Source organism: Pseudophryne corroboree, chromosome 4 (assembly GCF_028390025.1).
Source record: "Pseudophryne corroboree isolate aPseCor3 chromosome 4, aPseCor3.hap2, whole genome shotgun sequence".
Taxonomy (NCBI): Eukaryota; Metazoa; Chordata; class Amphibia; order Anura; family Myobatrachidae; genus Pseudophryne; species Pseudophryne corroboree.
The window spans coordinates 775,124,298-775,144,437 of record NC_086447.1 but is presented as its reverse complement, the minus strand read 5'-3'; the positions used below and the strand labels follow the sequence as shown (position 1 = coordinate 775,144,437).

General features: G+C 42.4%; 1 protein-coding gene across 1 annotated transcript in view; it reads right to left on the bottom strand.

The window, feature by feature from the left end:
* Nucleotides 1-12,146, bottom strand: part of KCNH1 (potassium voltage-gated channel subfamily H member 1) — a 966,177-nt gene extending 954,031 nt beyond the window's left edge. The window contains exon 1 of the mRNA XM_063918272.1: nucleotides 11,908-12,146. Coding sequence (XP_063774342.1) covers nucleotides 11,908-11,986 — 79 coding nt within the window. The 5' untranslated portion in view covers nucleotides 11,987-12,146. The remainder of the gene's footprint in view (nucleotides 1-11,907) is intronic.
* Between the last annotated feature and the right edge of the window lie 7,994 nt (nucleotides 12,147-20,140).

The following is a 20,140-nucleotide window of genomic DNA, read 5'->3' as shown; positions in this document are numbered from 1 at the left end:
GTGTGATACATTCCGCCCATAGAGTTGTATGTACGTTATCGCAGCACATACAGCGCGGGAGGCAGCAACAGATATGTCTGTTAGGAGAGGTATCTGTTTCGGGTGTTCGACTCCCAATTGAAGATACTGTATATGCTAATGATGACTTCCTTGCTGATGATGATGATGACCTTGTTAGAGTTAACTATGTCACCCGCTTCAAATAACTAGCCCACCAAGTGTAAGATGCTACCCACACTAATCTATGACAGGCTGGACTGATGATACTATAACAGAAATAGCCACAATATGAGGTACCCCTGTCATTGTGTCCCATAGGCTCAGTCTGCTTAGCACAAGCTTTATTCCCTATGCAAAAGAGACCAGCAACAAACTGATCCAAGCTGGCAGCAGGAGTTTTTCTGCTAATGGGTGCCTGTAATATAAATATTTTTGATTACAATCCAATCCAAGCATCTTACTCATGCTCTGTCCAATCAGAGCAAAGTCACTTGGTTTGGTTAGTTAATAATTTGATTATAAACTGGACAGAACTCAGAAGACAACCCATTACGTAGATACAAAGAGATGTATAGTAGTTTATTTTAATAAAGTATTTTTATTGCACTGTTTTTAACAGCGTTTTGTTCTAATACACCACATTGCACCAGATATGCTAGTGGTTGTAGCTCTTAAGTACCATCGTGCTCTGGCAGCCATGGGTATGTGTGACGTGAAGCAGAGCCTTTCCTGTCATGCTAACATTTGTGCCAGAGTTTTGACTGTATAAAGTATATGAAAAATACAAATCATCTGTTTGAAATATCTTTATTGCATTATTCTAATCATTTTTATAGTCAAAACTCTGGAGAAAAAAGTCTATGGCAGGTGAGTTTTTAGCACATCTCTGATCAAAACTCACCAAATTCCCAGGAGTTTATACTGCTGCACCTGTGTATAATGGCTCTTGTGCTAGCCAGTGCCTCCTGAGCCATTTAGCTCACCACACGTCCCTGGTTCTTGTACTTCTACAAGCACAACATACCCTATCAGTTAATGGCTTGTTGAGACCGGTAGTGCCTAAGGACTGAATGCAGATTTCTCTATTTTAAACTATTACCCCAAAAACGTGCTTGTTGGCAGTAGCCCCAGTGCTTCCAGGGTTGTTTTTTTCTAGGGACGAAGTGGGTGAAGCATTGTCTTTCTGTGCAGAGCAGGCTGCAGATTTCCTTGTTACTGTGTTACTAGCTCAGCCTCTGCAATTGTAGCGACAATCCCAGGCAATGAAGGCTGATGCTTGGAATCATTTCATTTATTTTCTTAATTCAATATTAAACTGATGGTCATCATGCTTAATTTGCTAATGGTGACTAGTCCCTCTACCACAGTGTAATACGCTTTAAACACTTTACTGACATTATTGCGTAATTTTATTAAGACACATTTAAAATGCACATTTTTCCCAGAAATAATGCGTGAGCTATATGTATAGTTGGGTTCGGTATGATTTAACGCCGCCAAGGATGCCGAATGTCAGTATCCCGACATCAGCATGCTGAGCGGTAGAATCCCGGCAGGGGGGGCAAGCGTAATAAAGCCCCTTGCAGGTTCGCTACACTTGCCATGCTGCGGCTCGGTGGCGAGCTACACTTGCCATAGGTTCTATTCTCCATCTGTCAGTGTCGTGGACACCCATAGAGGGGAAATGACCTACCCTGCCGGTATACCGGCGGCGGTATGGTGATCCTGTTGGGATCCTGTCGTCGGTATTGTGACAGCTGATATCCCAATGAGCAGTACGCTAACTGCATACCGTATAACTTAATCCAATAAACATTTGAATGTTTTGCTTATGCAAAGCTCCAAAATTCCTGTCATTAAAGGTAAACATCCGCCTCTATGCCGAAGATGCTACTTTTGGTGCACAAAGCCACGTGTAGTGATCACAAGCAAAATCTGCAAAAACAATAAAGTCAAAGGCAGAGAATGGCTTTATCTAATATTATTAATACTGTACAATAAGTCTTTCTTGACTGAATAATACTCTGCTCCACCCCCTCCCTCCCAATGCTGAATATTTACCGGTTCCCGGCACATCCTCTGTCTGCTGTGGCTGAGGTCTGTCCTATTGCTTCCTGCGGTGGGAGCTGCTGGAGGGGCAATTTGTGACACCTCCCACTGCGCATGCATGTTGTAGAAGGGATAGACATTGGGGTCTACTAATAAAACAGAGAAAATCCCTGTTTTGTGAAAAACCAGGGCTTTTCTCTGCTTTGGGCTATCCACAAAGCGGGTTACCGTGGAGAAGTTCCCGTCTTCTCCAGCGGCACCTCCGCTCCATGGTTGAATTTCATCACCATACTTTAGTATGGTGAGATTCAAGAAGGAATGGAAAGCTCTGCTTTACGCTTCTCCATGGAGTTCATAGTCGCCATCTCAGGGTGATGCAGACTGAACTTTGGTGTGGTAACAGCAGGAAAGCTCAATGCTTCCCTGCTCTCTGCCCGGCACCCATGCTGACTCCACCCTCTGAACCCCCTCAGCAGCCCCCTGGGAGCTCAGCAGGCATCGCATGCACGGAGGGACCCACTGGCTGACTTCAATCACCGGAGAGGGGATGGCCAGAGAAGACCTCACAGGAGAGGTGAGTATACATGAATTGCTACTTAACAAAGCTATATGTTGCATCGAACTGATGCGATATATAGTGATAAGTAACAGTTCATGTTTTCTTTTGTAAATTAATAGACCCCCTTATTACTATATAGACAATATTCAACTGGGTGATTACCACTCTCAATATTCTATTATGTTGGCTCATTGCATACTTGAAAATAGCTGTGGATTTCACGTGTATTCAGAGTCAGACACATCTATGCAGCTGCACCAGCCCTATACATCTTGCTACGAATCACTTTCAGCATTACCCTCTCCTTGGGGCAAAAGTTCCTTCTAAAATCTACAGATCTCATGTCAGAACAGCCAGCAGTTCTGTGTCCACCCCATGAAATGCTGACAGCTAACTATGCGCAGTTACACCCATTTTGTCGCCGGTGGTAATCCGCATGACTTCTGTACTACTCTGATGATCCCTGCTCCAAATATTAGAAATCTTGTTGGTTTGCTGAGACACTGAGGTGAGAAGAGTTTGGCACAGATCACCAAGCAAAGCATTACTAATGTCTATTGGCTGCTGAGAGTTAAGACACATAAGGGCACTGCCTTGAGTAAATCGGGGAAAGTCTTACTCACATTGGCTGCGGTGGCAGCCAATACATTCACATCACAGTAGCACTGCTGCCGATCGAAGGACCTATGTTAAGGTGATCACCAGAGTACAGACTGAGGGGTGGGCGGTAGATCAGCAAATGAACACTGAAAATGAATGTAAATGAATACAACGTTGCTGCACATGCAGCCTATCAATTCATTAGGCTCCAGCAGTGATTTTCTTGGCTCTTAGTGAATGGATAGGTTGCATTCTCAATCATATTAACCAAGGTCACGCAAAATGGCTGAGTAGGTGCTTTTTTAAATTATACTTGTGCTTTTTTAAATTATACTTTTATTGGACATGGTTAATGTTATGTAATGATACTGAGAGCTCTCCACTGATTTTTTTATATTTTATTGATGGTTTACTATCATGAACCTCACTTACACTATCATGAATGTCTGATGATGGAGAGGGGTTTCTTCAATAGGGTGGTGGAGATTCGGGAACACAATGATACTGAAATGTAGGACTGCTCTGGAATGAATATTTACACTTTATGGCTCAATAAAAGCAATAAACAATTAAATGCAGGAGCAACAACTATGTGTTAAATTTGAGTACTTTTACACAAACATTAATGCATACAGATGGAGCCAGGCTTGTCGTGGCTTTGTCTGTGCCTGGGCGCGCCTGCCCGGGTATGCCTAACGCTGAGAGCGTCTCCATCTCGGTAAGCACGCACTTATGACGGAGACATGCCCCATTCACTAGAATGGGAGAGCGTCTCCGCCCAGGGCGCGTACGCTTCCGTGATGGAGACGCTGATGAAGACGCGCCCCATTTACTAGAATGGGAGAGGGTCTCTGTGCACTCCCGGCAGGACTAGGTGGACGGATCGCCTAGCCACGCTGGGAGTGCACGCCTGCGATGGAGCCACCTCAGATGAGCGCGACTCCATCTGTACATTATAGGTGATAAGTGGGGATGACTTATCTGTATGATGTCACATGAAAACTCTATGGAAACCATATGAAACATATTGGGTCTGATTCTAAGTTGGGAGCAAAGAAAAATAAAAAGCAAGTAACTTTGCTCCTGGGCAGGACCATGCTGCAGTACAGGTGGGGGTGCGTGTCCTAGCTCAAATCGAAATGACTGTGCAGCATTGGTGGGCTACATGTAAGAGCAGCCAGTAATTACCCTGCATGCACAAACAAAAAATGTACAGCTGTGTCCTTTTCTACCATTAATTCAATCTCGCCAAATAACCCCTCCTACCGTGGTAGGTCCCATGTGATTCAGCCACACTGAGCATCTTTCTCACTCAAAATTTGCATCATATTAGCATAATCAAAAACATAGAAGTAACAAAATTACATTGCTGGTGTACACTGATCAATGGGATGTATTTGTACATCCGTGTGCGACTGAGTCTGAATCCATGTAAAAAGGGCTCCAATGTGAGCAGCTGCGGCTTTTCCTCAAGCTGAGTTCCGTTGAGCTTCATGTGCAACTTTGTGTGAATGTAAAACCAATTCATGTTTGGTTAAAGTTGCAGGCTGGTGCCTCTAGTACTCTGTCGGCAGTTTTCCCCTGCGTCTACAATGCAACTAAAATGCTAAATTGTAAGGAAAATATGGTGTGCTACTCCTCTCGGAGCATCTCAGTCGTGCTGTATTTGCACCTCTTGCCATGCAACATGGTTTGTCCATGTGCATACATACTTGTTTTTTGCTTTTCCAACTTATTTATAAACACATGGACATGGAAAGCATATGGGCCTATTTATCAAGAAATATTTGCAAGATATCCCCCAAATATCAAGACGTTTCTCTGGGGAACTACAGCAGATTTCACAGGTACCTATGGGGACTGCTTAATTGCTGAATTTGCCAAGCACCGGAATGTGAAGCATAACGGAGCTTAGTCCTGGTAGCCAACACAATCTTCATAATCTGTAGGATCCCTCCCCAGCACTCTCCACTCGCTCATGCGTGGTCAGCAAAAAGCGCATATGCATTAGTGCACCATGCTCCGGAATGACAAGTGAAGTCATCACATTAGCGATCCCACACTTTAAATGGCCTGATTCATAGTTGCAAGCAAAGCCAAAAAGCACACAACTGGGCAAAAATCTTGTTGCACTGCAGGTAGGGCTTGATAAAACGTGTGTAGACACTGTAGAGAGAGTGAGATTTGGGTGGGGTGTGTTCATACTGAAATCTAACTTGTAGTGAAAAAATAAGAGTCAATACCAAAAAACTGTTCTGAGGAGACTGACTTTCCAATCCAAGGTAGTGAATTTACGCAGTCCCTCAGAGATCAAAGTTACCCTAAATACATACTGGATAAAGCCCTGGATTATACAAACAAAAAATCCAGGGAGGATCTGTTAATAATGGATACATCTGAAGATTCCTCAAAAATAGGGTTAGTGCATAATGAACCTATCTTTGTTTCTAGGTTTAATAATGCCTCACATTCAATCAAGAAAATTATTAATAAAAATGTTCCCATTTTAAAAATGGATAGGATACTGGCAGGATCTCTTGAAAATTAAGCTAGGGTGATTCTCAAAAAAGCAAACAATTTACAAAAGTACTTGTCACCTATTCAATCCTAATAATACTAAGATGGATACTGTTATCTCCACAGCTTCCTTTCCGAGAATAGGTTGCCCAAAAACAGGTTGCTTTAAATGTAAGAAACCTAGATGTAGCACTTGCAGATCCTTAAACGATAGTCAACAATTTTCATTATCCAGCAACAAGAAAAAGTTTGATATAATAGGGTCTATTAACTGCCAAGCTGCCTTTGTGGTCTACTTAATATCATGTACCTGTGGAATCCAATACGTAGGTGGAACCATTCGATCATTAAACACAAGGTTCTTGGAACACAGGAGACTCACTTTTAAGAAATCCACTATTCACAGTGTCCCTACACATGTAAATTCAGGACATGGAGATGATTTAAATGTTTTGTCTTTTCAGGGTATTGAACACATTAAAAAGACCTTTAGAGGTGGAGATAGAATTATTTATGTAAAAAGGAAGCTTATTGGATTTGTACCCTAGATACCCTTTTCCCTATGGGCCTAAATGAAAATATTGAGTTGAATAACATATAAGTTGGGTAGACTTCGGATTCTTGGTGGGTTATACTTCCTTCTTTTCTGATATCAAATTGTGAATTGGCCGAGTTCTCACATCTTCCCTTCCCTCTCCCCTTCTTCCCCCCCCCCCCCCCTTCTTTTTCCCCATCATCTAGCCCTTGTTCCATCAGACCAGTGATAGTAACTGGTAACGGTGTCGCACTCTAGTGAATGACAATATTATGTCCCTTGCTGCTTTACTAATCTAAGAAAATGTTTGTATTCAGGCTGGGAATCTCTTTATATTTATGACAATTGGTTCTATAACATTAATTTTTACTCTTAAGTATAATTTTTTTAATTTTTGGTTTTGTTGATACCAAAATGAATCACTGAACCTAAATAATGAACTTTTTCTATATGGTTTCATAATGTAAACATACAATACGTTTATACAGATTGCGATTTATAAGATTAATTAAATCTACTCTATACTACTGTATATCCTACCCCTCTAGGTTGTTTACTTGATAGGTATCTAGTTATTCAATGTTTAGTATTATCAATTGAATATCCTGTGGTAGTATTTTGCATTCTGCTTTCTCATTTCTAATTACAATTATCTAGTTCATTTATTATTATTATTTTTTAATATATTTGTTTATTTATGTAAAAACGAAACTAATTTTAAATAATATCTAAAAATATAAACTATGTTGGTCTTGAACCTACGACCACCTTCACGGAGTTGCTGCTGCTGCCCGCTGCCCGGAGTCACTGCTGCTGGCAGCAGTGTAGCGCAATGACAAATGGCTCAGCCAGTCGGGCCGCTTGTCATTGCACACTGATGGGAGACAGCGGGCCAGGCAGGATCGGTTCTTGGGCCACATGTTGCCCACCCCTGATCTATATTATGTATTAAGCTAGACTGCCTTATCGCACTAGTATGTTCTCTGGCAGTACTCATGAAACACCACAGGTGTGAAAGAAAAAATCTCAATCTGATTGGATACAGCTAGAATAAATAGCTACCCATCTATGCATCTATTACACCCACCTCCTGATGAAACCACTGGCTACTTTGGCAGAGAAACGCATTGAGAGTGTCAGAGACTGAGCGTCCATAGCTGGGAAGTAAAGTGATCAGCATCAAAGCTTAGTATTACCTCCCCCTGCTACCCGCTGTGCTGGGATCATCAAACCCGACCTTGCCGCCGCTGTGTAAAAGCTCCGTTAGCAGATACTATTGTGTGGACTCACTGTAACCCTGCATATCTACAGAAGGTACTGTGAACAGCTGATTGAGCCCTAAGTCTGCATTACAATTGACGGATATCTATTGCTCACACAAGCAGTGGGTGAGATACAATCCTCATAGACAGGGGTGAGCATAGCATACCTGCTACTCAATGTCCTAAGTTTGGGACTGCACAGTTGTTGCTATAAAGTATCTTTCTTTACGCATTGGACAAATACCAGCATTAAGGGGCAGATGTATTAACCTGGAGAAGGCATAAGGAAGGGATAAACCAGTGATATGTGCAAGGTGATAAAGGCACCAGCCAATCAGATCCTAACTGTTAATTTACATCTTGAAACTGATTGGCTGGTGTCTTTATCACCTTGCACATATCACTGGTTTATCAATTCCTTATGCCTTCTCCAGGTTAATACATCTGCCCCTATCTATCTAAACGGACCCATACTCTGCTAAAGTTTATTAACACTTGCAGCATACTGCTATAAGACTGCTTTATATTCTTAATTATATACTGCCTTTTAGATTGTCTTATGTATGTGAATGTATTCATTATTTTTTATGTGCCAAAAATAAAATGTATTATTCTTATTTATTTTATAAGCGCTCCTTGTTTGTATAGCTTTGTACCAACAATACTCTAGTGCAAAAATAAAACTGTCCAGTATTTGTGGGATACATGCAGAAGCAGCCCATATTTACCCTGCACAGAACAAAATATAACCCACCCAAATCTAAATCACTCTACACGTGTTATATCACCCCCACCTGCAGTGCAACATGGGTTTACCCATTGTGTGCTTTTCGGCTTTGCTTGCAACTCTGAATAAGGTCCTCAGTGCAAGTGTTTTTTTTAAATACATTTGGGTAATCTTTCAATTTTTTGTATTGCAGCAAAATTATCAGGTCTAGAACCCAATACTTATTAAATATGCCCCATAGTCTGGAAATCAAGAAGACTGATGCACAATAGGGCAATAAAAAACTAGGCGGCAGGAATAATTTTATGTTTATAATCAGGAACAATGAAAATGTGTTGGAATGCATTGGTGTACTCACACCCATTCTTGCTAACTACATATTACTTACATCTTAAGACAAATTCAGATTTTTTTCCAGGTTACCTGTGGATTTTTAAAATGTGACACTTGGTGATACACAGTGCACCTGCTGGATGACCTGGAAAACGTGAATGTTTAGTGCTCCTTGAGGACCAAATGTGGGAACCACTGATTTAGCAGATTTGTGCCTACTTTGTAGGAGTAATATATGGTAATATATGGTGATACCTATAACTTTGCCCGGGATGCGGTTTTCATGCCGGCAAACGGGATGACTTTGGTCATGTGACCGATGCCGGAGTCCTGACACCATTCTGCATCCTGGGCCAGAACACCGACCGCTAACATCATGAAGGTAAGTATTGAGATCACTGTTAGGTTTAGCCTTAGCCGCTACCCCAGGTGGGTTAGGGTTAGGGTAGTGGACAGGTGAGAGGTAAAATAATTACTTTGTCCTATGTCGGCATTCTCATTGTCGGGATGCCAGTGTCAGTCATGTGACCGCCAGCATCCCAACCATCGTTAAAATGTATTCAGACATTTAATAACAATTACCAAAAATCCATGTAGAGCCATAGATGCTCAGTAGTGCACTGTCGGACACCTTCCCACACACTGTCTACAATATCATTATTTTCATCCCCTGGGCACAATTCTGAATAGTTTGTACTATGTTTTACATGATAAAATGTTGATTGTTTTGAGTCTATGGCAAAATTGTCAATAAAACATGACAATGAATGGTGATTTGTGAAATTATCAATGCCAAAAAGTTAGTGCTCCTCGTTTTCTGAAACCACAATGAACAGATTCCTTTTGTGCAAAACTCTGTAAAAGTAAGAAGTTCCCAGTCTTGCAAACTAAAATTGCATCTCACATGCCTAGGAATTGCAATTGCATTGTGAATGTTTATATACGTATCTATGCACAGAAACCTTTACATATATACAGTAGTCTTCCATTCAGTAGCCACAGCTTTAAGGACAATGACCCTGTAAGCCGGTAGGTTTTCTTACCATGACTATGGAATATTTTCAGAAAAAGTGATGGAATGGAACAACCCTTATATTTATTGCTTCGCAGTGGAAGCCTTAGTGCAACTAGTTTAATCAATTAATGACCTAGAAAACACAAAATTGCTTTCCTAGTCATGTGTTTATAAATGAACTAAAACACTTTGCACAATTCATTCTCCACTGTGTCTGTGGAGAAGACTGCCAAGCAGGGCTGATCTGGGAGATTAAACAAATGTACAGCAATATATTCATAGATGTTTCAGAAAGTCAATTAGAATTCAAAGATCATAAAGCATTTCAAGCATATTCAACCTAATTTATTACAAAAAGCACATACATAGATGTGAGTGGCTAAATGTTAATAAATCCTTAATACTAAGCCACTATTCAATTTAATAAATCCATCATACATTTACTGTAAAATGAACTGAATTTGTGTGACACCTGCAGAAAGATATTTCAATTGGAACTACAACAGTAGCTGTATATCTTTCTTTGACAATAATAATGTGCAGCTACCACAAAGTTGTATTGTAACAGATACCAATTTATTTGATTTCAGTGTAAAATCTATACTGTTGGAGCTTTCTACAAGAAAACGTATCACACTGCATCAGATATCCTGGTGTTGCAGACCACTAATATCATGATTAATCATATGTCGATCAGCAAATCTACTACTAATGCCACCTACAGTACATGATCAAATAATAGGGATCATGAAACAATATACCCAGTCTGGTTGTGAGTGTAGAGATGAACCAGTTTTGAAAACACCCTACTTACCTTCACTATGCATACATGTAATCACTGTAGGTAAGATTTGAGGTATGCTTTTAAACTATAAGGCCCAGCATACATTTGGCTGGCAGGGCATGCTAGCTCCACAACTGCTAGGACAGAACAGGTCATGACATTAATATATGTGCTGTGTCTGCAGTAAAGGTTTGTACAAAAGAAACAATAGTGAAGGTTCTACCATTGACCATTATTTCTGGCCCTTATATGTCAACATACTGTGGCAAGATCAGACTCCACAAGACTAGAACACCAGACACAATACACTGCTCTATAGCACAAGATCCCCTTTTTACTAGACTAAGAGACAATGAATTGATAACACTGCAGATGTAAAAAAGTAAAACCTTTTGTATAAGTAGAGAGCAATGCAGCACAATGACAGTCTAACTGAAAACCAAGTTCACAGTAACAGCGATATTCAGAAAGATGACCTCCAGTGTGATTTGGGAAAAGGGACCTCTAGGCAATAGCTTGTCTATATTGTATGACTGCAGAGACTCAGTATACAGGACTTATGGTATGACAAGTGCAAATGAGGCTGAGGGTGAATGAGGAGAACTGCCTCTGATGAGCTTTGGTACTACTTTGTAATAATTGATGTGACATCTGCCTGCTGAACAGCACCACTCTAAGATGGTCCAACACTGAATATGTGTCTGCAGTACAGAAGACAATCACTGATCTCCCAATTAATGGGCTGAGAGCAGGAGTATTATACAGAAGAAGCAGACTTTATTGAAACATTGAACTCACTTTGACAACCAATTAGCACCAATTTGATAAACCATTTAATAAACTTTTTGTCCCCTGTGAAGTGAATGGGAATTAGCTGTGACATTCTGTGACATGTGCACCGCAGGAAGTGTAACAAAGTCTACTCCACCGGCACTTGCAGTTTATGTATTAATGTAAATATAACAAAGAGCTAAAACAGTAAATTAAGAACCATAAATCTATATCCGACATCATGTACAACACAATTCTGTCATTTGCTTATGGTTATGGAGCATACAGCGCATTGGTTTTCAAGTTAATTTCTTTATAGACTACAGGTACTGTATATCTCCCATACAGACCTGTTCTTTGGTATGTCACCTAAACATTGTGAAGTCGAGATATCTCCAGTAATCCACACAGACAAACAATACAAACCTTCAGAATCAAGATGTGATATCTGTATTACCTTCTAATGGGGTGTCTCACTTTGGGTGATTAAACAGGTTGAATAATATTCCCTTAACCCCCTTCGCTGCCACAGGGTTGTGAAATGAACACTGTGCCTTGCTGGTCATCTCTGGTGGCTAAAGGGTTAAACTGCAAAAGTAAGAAATCCCAGGCTAGTGAAGTGAACCATTCATTGGGAAGAACATCCTTGGCCAGGTTAATCGCCTTTATGAAACATTCCTCCTCCTGCTTTCTAATGAAATGCATCTCTGTCCTGGACAAAGAAGGGAAGTGAGATGGCTTTTCCATGTCCTTACCATTAGATCTCCGGACAATATTCTCCAAAAATGTATTTTGAGGAGCCACTAGTCCTCTCCGGCCCCCTGCCATGGTCATAGCAGCTGCCGTCCAAAAGCTGGGGGGTTTCAGGGTAGTGGTGGGATGGGAAGAGCAGGGGCTCCTGTTATTCCGTTAAGTAGTAAGGTCCTCATCGTCCTGAGTAGGATCCAGTTGTTGTTGCATCAGAAGAAGCGATGGATGAAGGAGCAGCTCTCCCAGCCATCCTCTCCAGTACTTCTCATCCACCTCACTCACTCCCCCCTGCCCCTATTCATCCCCTGCACACCTCCCACCTAGTCTCCCCTGTTCCCATGAGTTTCCCAGGCACTCAGGAGCGAGCCCTCCTCGGCTTTCCAGGGTCCTGAAATGAGCAGCCCTGCGCAACGGTGGCTGAGGCTGGAGATGACACTGTCTGCTAGTGACTGCAAACTGGATTATATAACCTTATCTCTGTCTCTGCAAAACCCCGGCACACCGTTGCTTTTAAAAGGAGGTGTCATTAACTCGTGAAAGCATCTACCATCTATATGAAAAATTAACCCTGTCAGCTAACTTAGATTTGGGGTAATCAATCAGTAACGCTGCATTTTTTGTTGAACTACGTGTCCCATCGTGCCCTGAAAGTCTCTGGATGGTAGAGTGTGCTGGTACTTATAGTTGCCCAATTACAGGGGTGAACTATCTTGGGATTACAGTTCTTGCGCTGTAGAAATCTGCTAATGCAGCATTATATCACTGTTTGTGGTATGCAAGCCAATTTCACAATGCTTTAATTAATGGTGCAACGTGTATCTGCCTTCATATCTGTCAAACAGTAAGAACTATCTATCTATCTATCTATCTATCTATCTATCTATCTATCTATCTATATAAAACAGAATATGCGCTGCTCACGTTGAAGCACAGTCAGCTAATACCATGGCACACTATGAGTTAAACGACCAGCAGACAACCCCTCACTCACCGGGGATGCCGTGCTCTTCCCTCAGGCAACCCCCTCCTCACTATAGAAGCAGTATCCACCTACTCTCAACAGGATTCCCCTTTACTGCACACTTTGATGCAAACTGTCTCTGAGAAACTTATCTGCTAGAAGTAATTCTTCTACTGGGGATTTCACATAAGTCACAGCAGTGCATGCAGATCAGATAGTGACATAGCTGGGTAACTTTGTAGAACATGTTATACTATATACTGCAAAGCCGGACGTGTAGCTAACACATACACCTGTTTTCATCTATTTAAACACTAGCATGTAACACATCTGCTGCTGCCATACCCACTCATCATCTGCAGGAAATGATTTAGATGGTAGGTTCTTGTGGTCAGTGCACTCATTTCTATTGTTAAAATATCTTATAGTTCTAATCATTTCGTGTAGGTGGGAGATGTTGGTACCTCATGAATCTATTATCTATAGTACTAAATGTGGAATATTGCCAGTAATTAGTAAATAACTGCATATGTTTTATAAACATTGATTACTATCCCTCCCTACACAGCTAGAAAAGATTGTACTCTGCGGCTGCTGTATGGAGCTGCTTACAATCCTTAACTAACCATACGCACGGTCTGAAATAATTCATTTGACATTAAAATCAGCTGGTAACAGCGTAATGTTTCAGGACCATGGAGAGCGCATGAGTGCGCAATCTTCTCAGCAGGGGGACATCCCAGCGCCCCCTGCTGGACCTGATGACTCTGCTCACTATCTTCCAAGATGCGTGCTGTGCAGAGCAGGTGCTGCAATACATACAATGATCATGACAACAGCTGAAAAAGGCAAGTGTGAGTGTAGCGTAGGTTATGTCACATCTCCACCTGCTGGTAAAGGGGATGCAATCTTTATTTTACTATGCCGCATTTTTCCTACACAGAAATGTAGAAACCACGGTTTACGGATTGCAGCCAATGTGACTTTAAAGGTAAATGTAATTATAACAGATGTTAGAAAATAAGTATTAGTTAAAGGTAGAGATGTGCGGCTGGCACTTTTTGTGTTTTGTTGTTTTGGTTCTAATTCCCTGCTTGTGTTTTGGTTTTGGATTGTTTTTTCCAAAACCACCCTTTCAAGTTTTGGTTTTGGTTTTGGATCTGGATGATTTGGGGGGGGGGAGGGGGGGACATACAAATGGCTAAAATAACAGAATTTGGGGGTAATTTGGATCCTACCGTATTATTAACCTCAATAACATTCATTTCCACTCATTTCCAGTCTATTCTGAACACCTCACACCTCACAATATTGTTTTTAGGCCAAAAGGTTGCACTGAGGTGGCTGTATGACTAAGCTAAGTGACATAAGTGTCCGGCACAAACACCTGGCCCATCTAGGAGTGGCACTGCAGTTATAGACAGGATGGCAGATTTAAAAAAATAGGCCCCACACAGCACATCATGCAAAGAAGAAAAATAATTGCATTGAGGTTGCTGTATGACTAAACTAAGCAACACAAGTGTGCGGCACAAACACCTGGCCCATCTAGGAGTGGCACTGCAGTGTCAGACAGGATAGCACTTTAAAAAACTAGTCCCCAAACAGCACATGATGCAAAGAAGTAAAAGATGACAATAAGGGTTGGCACTGCAGTCCCACTGCATCCATGGTGGATACCGGATGCACGTCTAACACCAGCATAGTATTATGGCCTCAGTAATCTGCTTTGCAACAGGGTATATATATACGGCAGTATCACTAGAATTGTATGGCAGTACCACTGGACATATATGGTAGGATCACTGGACTGGACTTATACGCCAGTACCACTGGAATTATATGGCAGGATCACTGGATTTATACAGCAGTACCGCTGGACATATACAGCAGTACCGCTGGACATATACGGCAGTATCAATGGACATATACGGCAGTATCACTGGACATATATGGCAGTATCACTGGACTAGACTTTTACACCACTACCACTGGAATTATACGGCAGGATCACTGGAATAATACGGCAGGATCACTGGACTTATGCGCCAGTACCACTGGAATTTTACGGCAGGATCACTGGAATTATACGGCAGTACCGCTGGACATATACGGCAGTATCAATGGACATATACAGCAGTATCACTGGACATATACGGCAGTATCACTGGACTGGACTTATACACCAGTACCACTGGAAATATATACGGCAGGATCACTGGAATTATACGGCAGGATCACTGGATTTATGCGGCAGTACTGCTGGACATATATGGCAGTATCAATGGTAATATACGGCAGTATCACTGGACATATACGGCAGGATCACTGGACTGGATTTATATGCCAGTACCACTGGAATTATACGGCAGGATCACTGGATTTATACGGCAGTACCGCTGGACATATACGGCAGTATCACTGGACTGAATTTATACTCCAGTATCACTGGAATTATACGGCAGGATCACTGGAATTATACGGCAGGATCACTGGATTTATACGTCAGTACCACTGGAATTATATGGCAGGGTCACTGGAATTATACGGCAGGATCACTGGATTTATACGTCAGTACCACTGGAATTATATGGCAGGGTCACTGGAATTATATGGCAGGATCACTGGATTTATACGGCAGTACCGCTGGACATATACGGCAGTATCAATGGACATATACGGCAGTATCACTGGACATATACGGCAGGATCACTGGACTGGATTTATATGCCAGTACCACTGGAATTATACGGCAGGATCACTGGATTTATACGGCAGTACCGCTGGACATATACGGCAGTATCACTGGACTGAATTTATACTCCAGTATCACTGGAATTATACGGCAGGATCACTGGAATTATACGGCAGGATCACTGGATTTATACGTCAGTACCACTGGAATTATATGGCAGGGTCACTGGAATTATATGGCAGGATCACTGGATTTATACGGCAGTACCGCTGGACATATACGGCAGTATCAATGGACATATACGGCAGTATCACTGGACATATACGGCAGTATCACTGGACTGGACTTATACGCCAGTATCACTGGAATTATACGGCAGGATCACTGGAATTATACGACAGGATCACTGGACATATATGTCAGTATCAATGAACATATACGGTAGTATCACTGGTCTGGACTTATACGCCAATACCACTGGAATTATACAGCAGTATCAATGGACATATACGGCAGTATCACTGGACATATACCACAGTATCACTGGACTGGACATATACGCCAGTACCACTGGAATCATACGTCAGGGTCACTGGACTTATACGCCAGTACCACTTGAGTTATACAGCAGGATCACTGGAATTATATGGCAGGATCACTGCAATTATACGGCAGGATCACTGGATTTATACGGCAGTGCCGCTGGACATATACGGCAGTATCAATGGACATACAGTATATGGCAGTATCAGTGGACATATACAGCAGCACAGGGACACCACCACTGGACTGACGCAGGACAACACAGCACCACTGCAATGGACTGGACATATACAGCAGCACTGGACATATGGCAGCAGAGGACACCACCATTGTGACTGGACTGATGCAGTACAAGACACCACCACTGGACTGACGCAGCACAACACAGCACCACTGGACTAGACTTATGCAGCAGTACTGGACATATGGCAGCAGAGGACACAACCACTGTGGCTGGACAGATGCAGCACAAGACACTACCACTGAGGACACTGAGGATGGAGACAAGTCCTCTCTCTACACTCTCCAATGCTGGAGTGAAAATGACAGGGACGCTCGGCTCCTTATATGGAATCCAAACCCCATGAGAATCCGACAGTGGGATGATGAAGTTTTGCCTCGTTCTGGTTTCCGAGTCAGGCGGGAAAACCCGAGCCTGACTCGGATTCGGGCCCGTGACGTGAAGTCCGGGGGGGCTCAGTTCTCTGAGAACCGAACCCACTCATCTCTAGTTAAAGGGCTAAGCTGCTTTACACTAGTGACCTGTTAGCTGAGGCAAATTGCGTCTGACAAGTTGCATATTTTGTACCAAATTTCCACTTTTCATTTATGACAATCACATTTATTGTACTTCATATTTATGTGCGGGTTTGTGTAGGGAGGTGTAAGTTGATGGCCTGTAGTAGATCAGAGCAATGGTATCAGTTGAGAGTTTAGAAGGGAGAGGTTGATGAAAGTGCAAAACTAAAAAAGTTGGTGGGGGGACTAGGATGCATGACAACAAATACAGCCATAGACGGACAGATAGCTTAACTAGCATAGCTTAATACGTAGGCTGACTCTGATGCAGATTCGGATTAGGCTGCATCCAACTCAGAATAACAAATCCTACTCTCTGGTCACTGGAGAACAGAAGTATGGCTAGATATCTTGGCAGTCAGAAAATTCTGAAGATGGTCACTGTGCAAGTTGTAAATGTTACATTGTTACCTATCGGGTGGATTTAGGGTTTAGTGCGCCCATAAGTACAACAGTATTGACTACTCCTGCAATCCAATTTTATTATTTACTTTTTTTTTAATATAATCCCTCCTTTTGGACATTGGTAATTTAGCATATTATAACCTAATAAAACAAACCATGAGCTATGACATTTTCTTTTTTTCAAATTATGTATACATATTTACTACTTAGGACAGTATACAGGGCAGTCTGCTCATGTCCAACCCATTTAAACTCAACTTAAGATGGTCCATAGTACATTAGAGTGGAAATATTTTGTAGTTATTGGTAATTTCAGACTGACAGTAATGAGCCCAAGTACCGCCCACCAAGAAGTGCCGCCCCTAGGCACGTGTCTCACGTGCCTAATAGTAAATTCGCCACTGTTGCCTATCACTGTACAGCCACCTCTTTTACTAATAAATCATCTCATAAAATAATTCCCCATTTATTGATTATGATGCCTTTTGGCAGATACTTCATGTAAGAAGTGCTGGCAGTTGGTGTTTGTGAGAGAGTTGTACACTTTGGGGCCGATTCAAACCTAATCGCTAGGCTGCGTTTTCTCACAGCGTGCTATCAGATCTGAACTGCGCATGCGTATGCACTGCAATGCGCAGACACGATGGTCTGCAGCAACAGGGATCGCCAGTCAGTGGCGGGATGGTGCGAGAATTCCGAATGCACCAGCGATCGCAAGGAGATTGACAGGAAGAGGGCAATTGTGGGTGGCAACTGACCATTTTAATACAATGTCCGGGAAAACACAGAAGGGACCAGGCATTTAGAGATAGGTATTCTGACATCAGCCCTGGCCCGATCATCGCAGCGGCTAAGTAAGTCCTGGGCTGAGCAGAAACTGCACAACTTTATGATTGTTCAGTTCTGCTACACATGCAATCGCACACCTGCACACACTCCATACCCTCCCCCTGTAGGCAGAGCTGGATTAAGGCTTCAGGGGGCCAGGGGTACTTAAGACGGGGGGCCCAAAGATCTAAAACATATTATATATATATATATATATATATATATATATATATAATTACCTAGAACCTAAACTTTAAGTACAGCCAGCCTTACTTTTTTTTACTTTGCTGGCAGGCTGCTGTCACAGATATAATAGGAGAACTAGAGTTCCTCTCTCTACAAACACTCCGCTGGGCGCTGGCTCTGAGTCCACACAAACCCCCTCACTACACAATCTTCCTCCTAGTGCCCTGCAGCCTGCCAATGACTGAGCTGCAGGCTACTGCTTCACGGATTATTGGACAGCTAAGCCGTCGCTCAGCTGTCCTGCTTATAGCCCCTTACAACCCAACCCGCTATTGGACAGCTGCTATTGCTGCCCAGGCTCAGCAGCCCTGCGTGGCATGCACAGCACATTACATTAGGGTGTGCACAACGGGAAAAAAAAATTCTAGCTCCGTGGGCAGTACAGATGGCGTAATGGTTAGCATTACTGCTTCACAGCAGTTGTCGTTGTCAGTGGTTCAATTCCCACCATGGACCTAACTGTGTAGTTTGTATATTCTTCTCATACTTGTGTAGGTTTCCTCCAGGTGCTCCAGATTCCTCCAACAATCCAAAAATATACTGATAGGTTAATTTTAATTGGCTCCCAACAATATTAACCCTAGCGTGAATGTGTGTGCGTGTACACGTGGTAGGGAATATAGATTGTAAGCTCCACTGGGGCAGGGACAAATGTGAATGGGTAAATATTCTCTGTAAAGCACTGCGGAATATGTGTACACTATATAAATAACTGGTAATAAATAATAATAAATAAAACCAGTCAGGGTGAGAGTCTAGCATCACCTATAACTAATATATGTATGAGAGAGAGAGAAGAAAAGGGGCTCTCACCAGATTAAATTGCACACAGAAAGACTGTTGGTTTATTGCTTATATTTCCAGCAAATAGTAGCAATCCTCAACGTTATGGTCCAATCAGGACCGTCCTCAGGAGGTACAACAATTCAATACAGCATATAGGGGGTCATTCCTAGTTGTTTGCTCGCTAGCTGCTTTTAGCAGCATTGCACACGCTAGGCCGCCGCCCTCTGGGAGTGTATCTTAGCTTAGCAGAATAGTGAACGAAAGATTAGCAGAATTGCGAATAGAAATTTCTTAGCAGTTTCTGAGTAGCTCCAGACCTACTCACAGATTGCGATCAGCTCAGGCCGTTTCGTTCCTGCTTTGACGTCACACACATGTCCAGTGTTCGGCCAGCCACTCCCCCTTTTCTCCAGACACTCCCGCGTTTTTCCCTGACACGCCTGCGTTTTTCCGCACACTCCCAGAAAACAGCCAGTTTCCGCCCAGAAACACCCACTTCCTGTCAATCACACTGCGATCACTTCAACGATGAAAATTCTTTGTTTAGACGTGAGTAAATCTACTAAGTTTTGTGCTAAAATACTTAGCGCATGCGCACTGCGTACCATGCGCATGCGCATTTTAGCCTTAATCGCTCCGTTGCGAAAATCGGCAACGAGCGAACAACTCGGAATGACCCCCATAGTCCATGGGGATCAAGCCACAAACTAGATCCTGTCTAATAGGTCCTTATATACCCCACAAGCAATCAAAGTTTGGGGCCAAAATGTGGACCAATGTCTACCCTGGAACACACATGGCGTCATTTCCGGATCTATATAAATAACTCTATGGGGGAGATGTACTAAGGAGTGAAAAAAGTGGAGCAGTGACCCAGTGGAGACGTTGCTCATGGCTGCCCCTTTATACCTACTACATCAGATAAATCAGCCACCTGTCTGCTATAACTGCATACAGAGAATCGCTCAGCATTGAC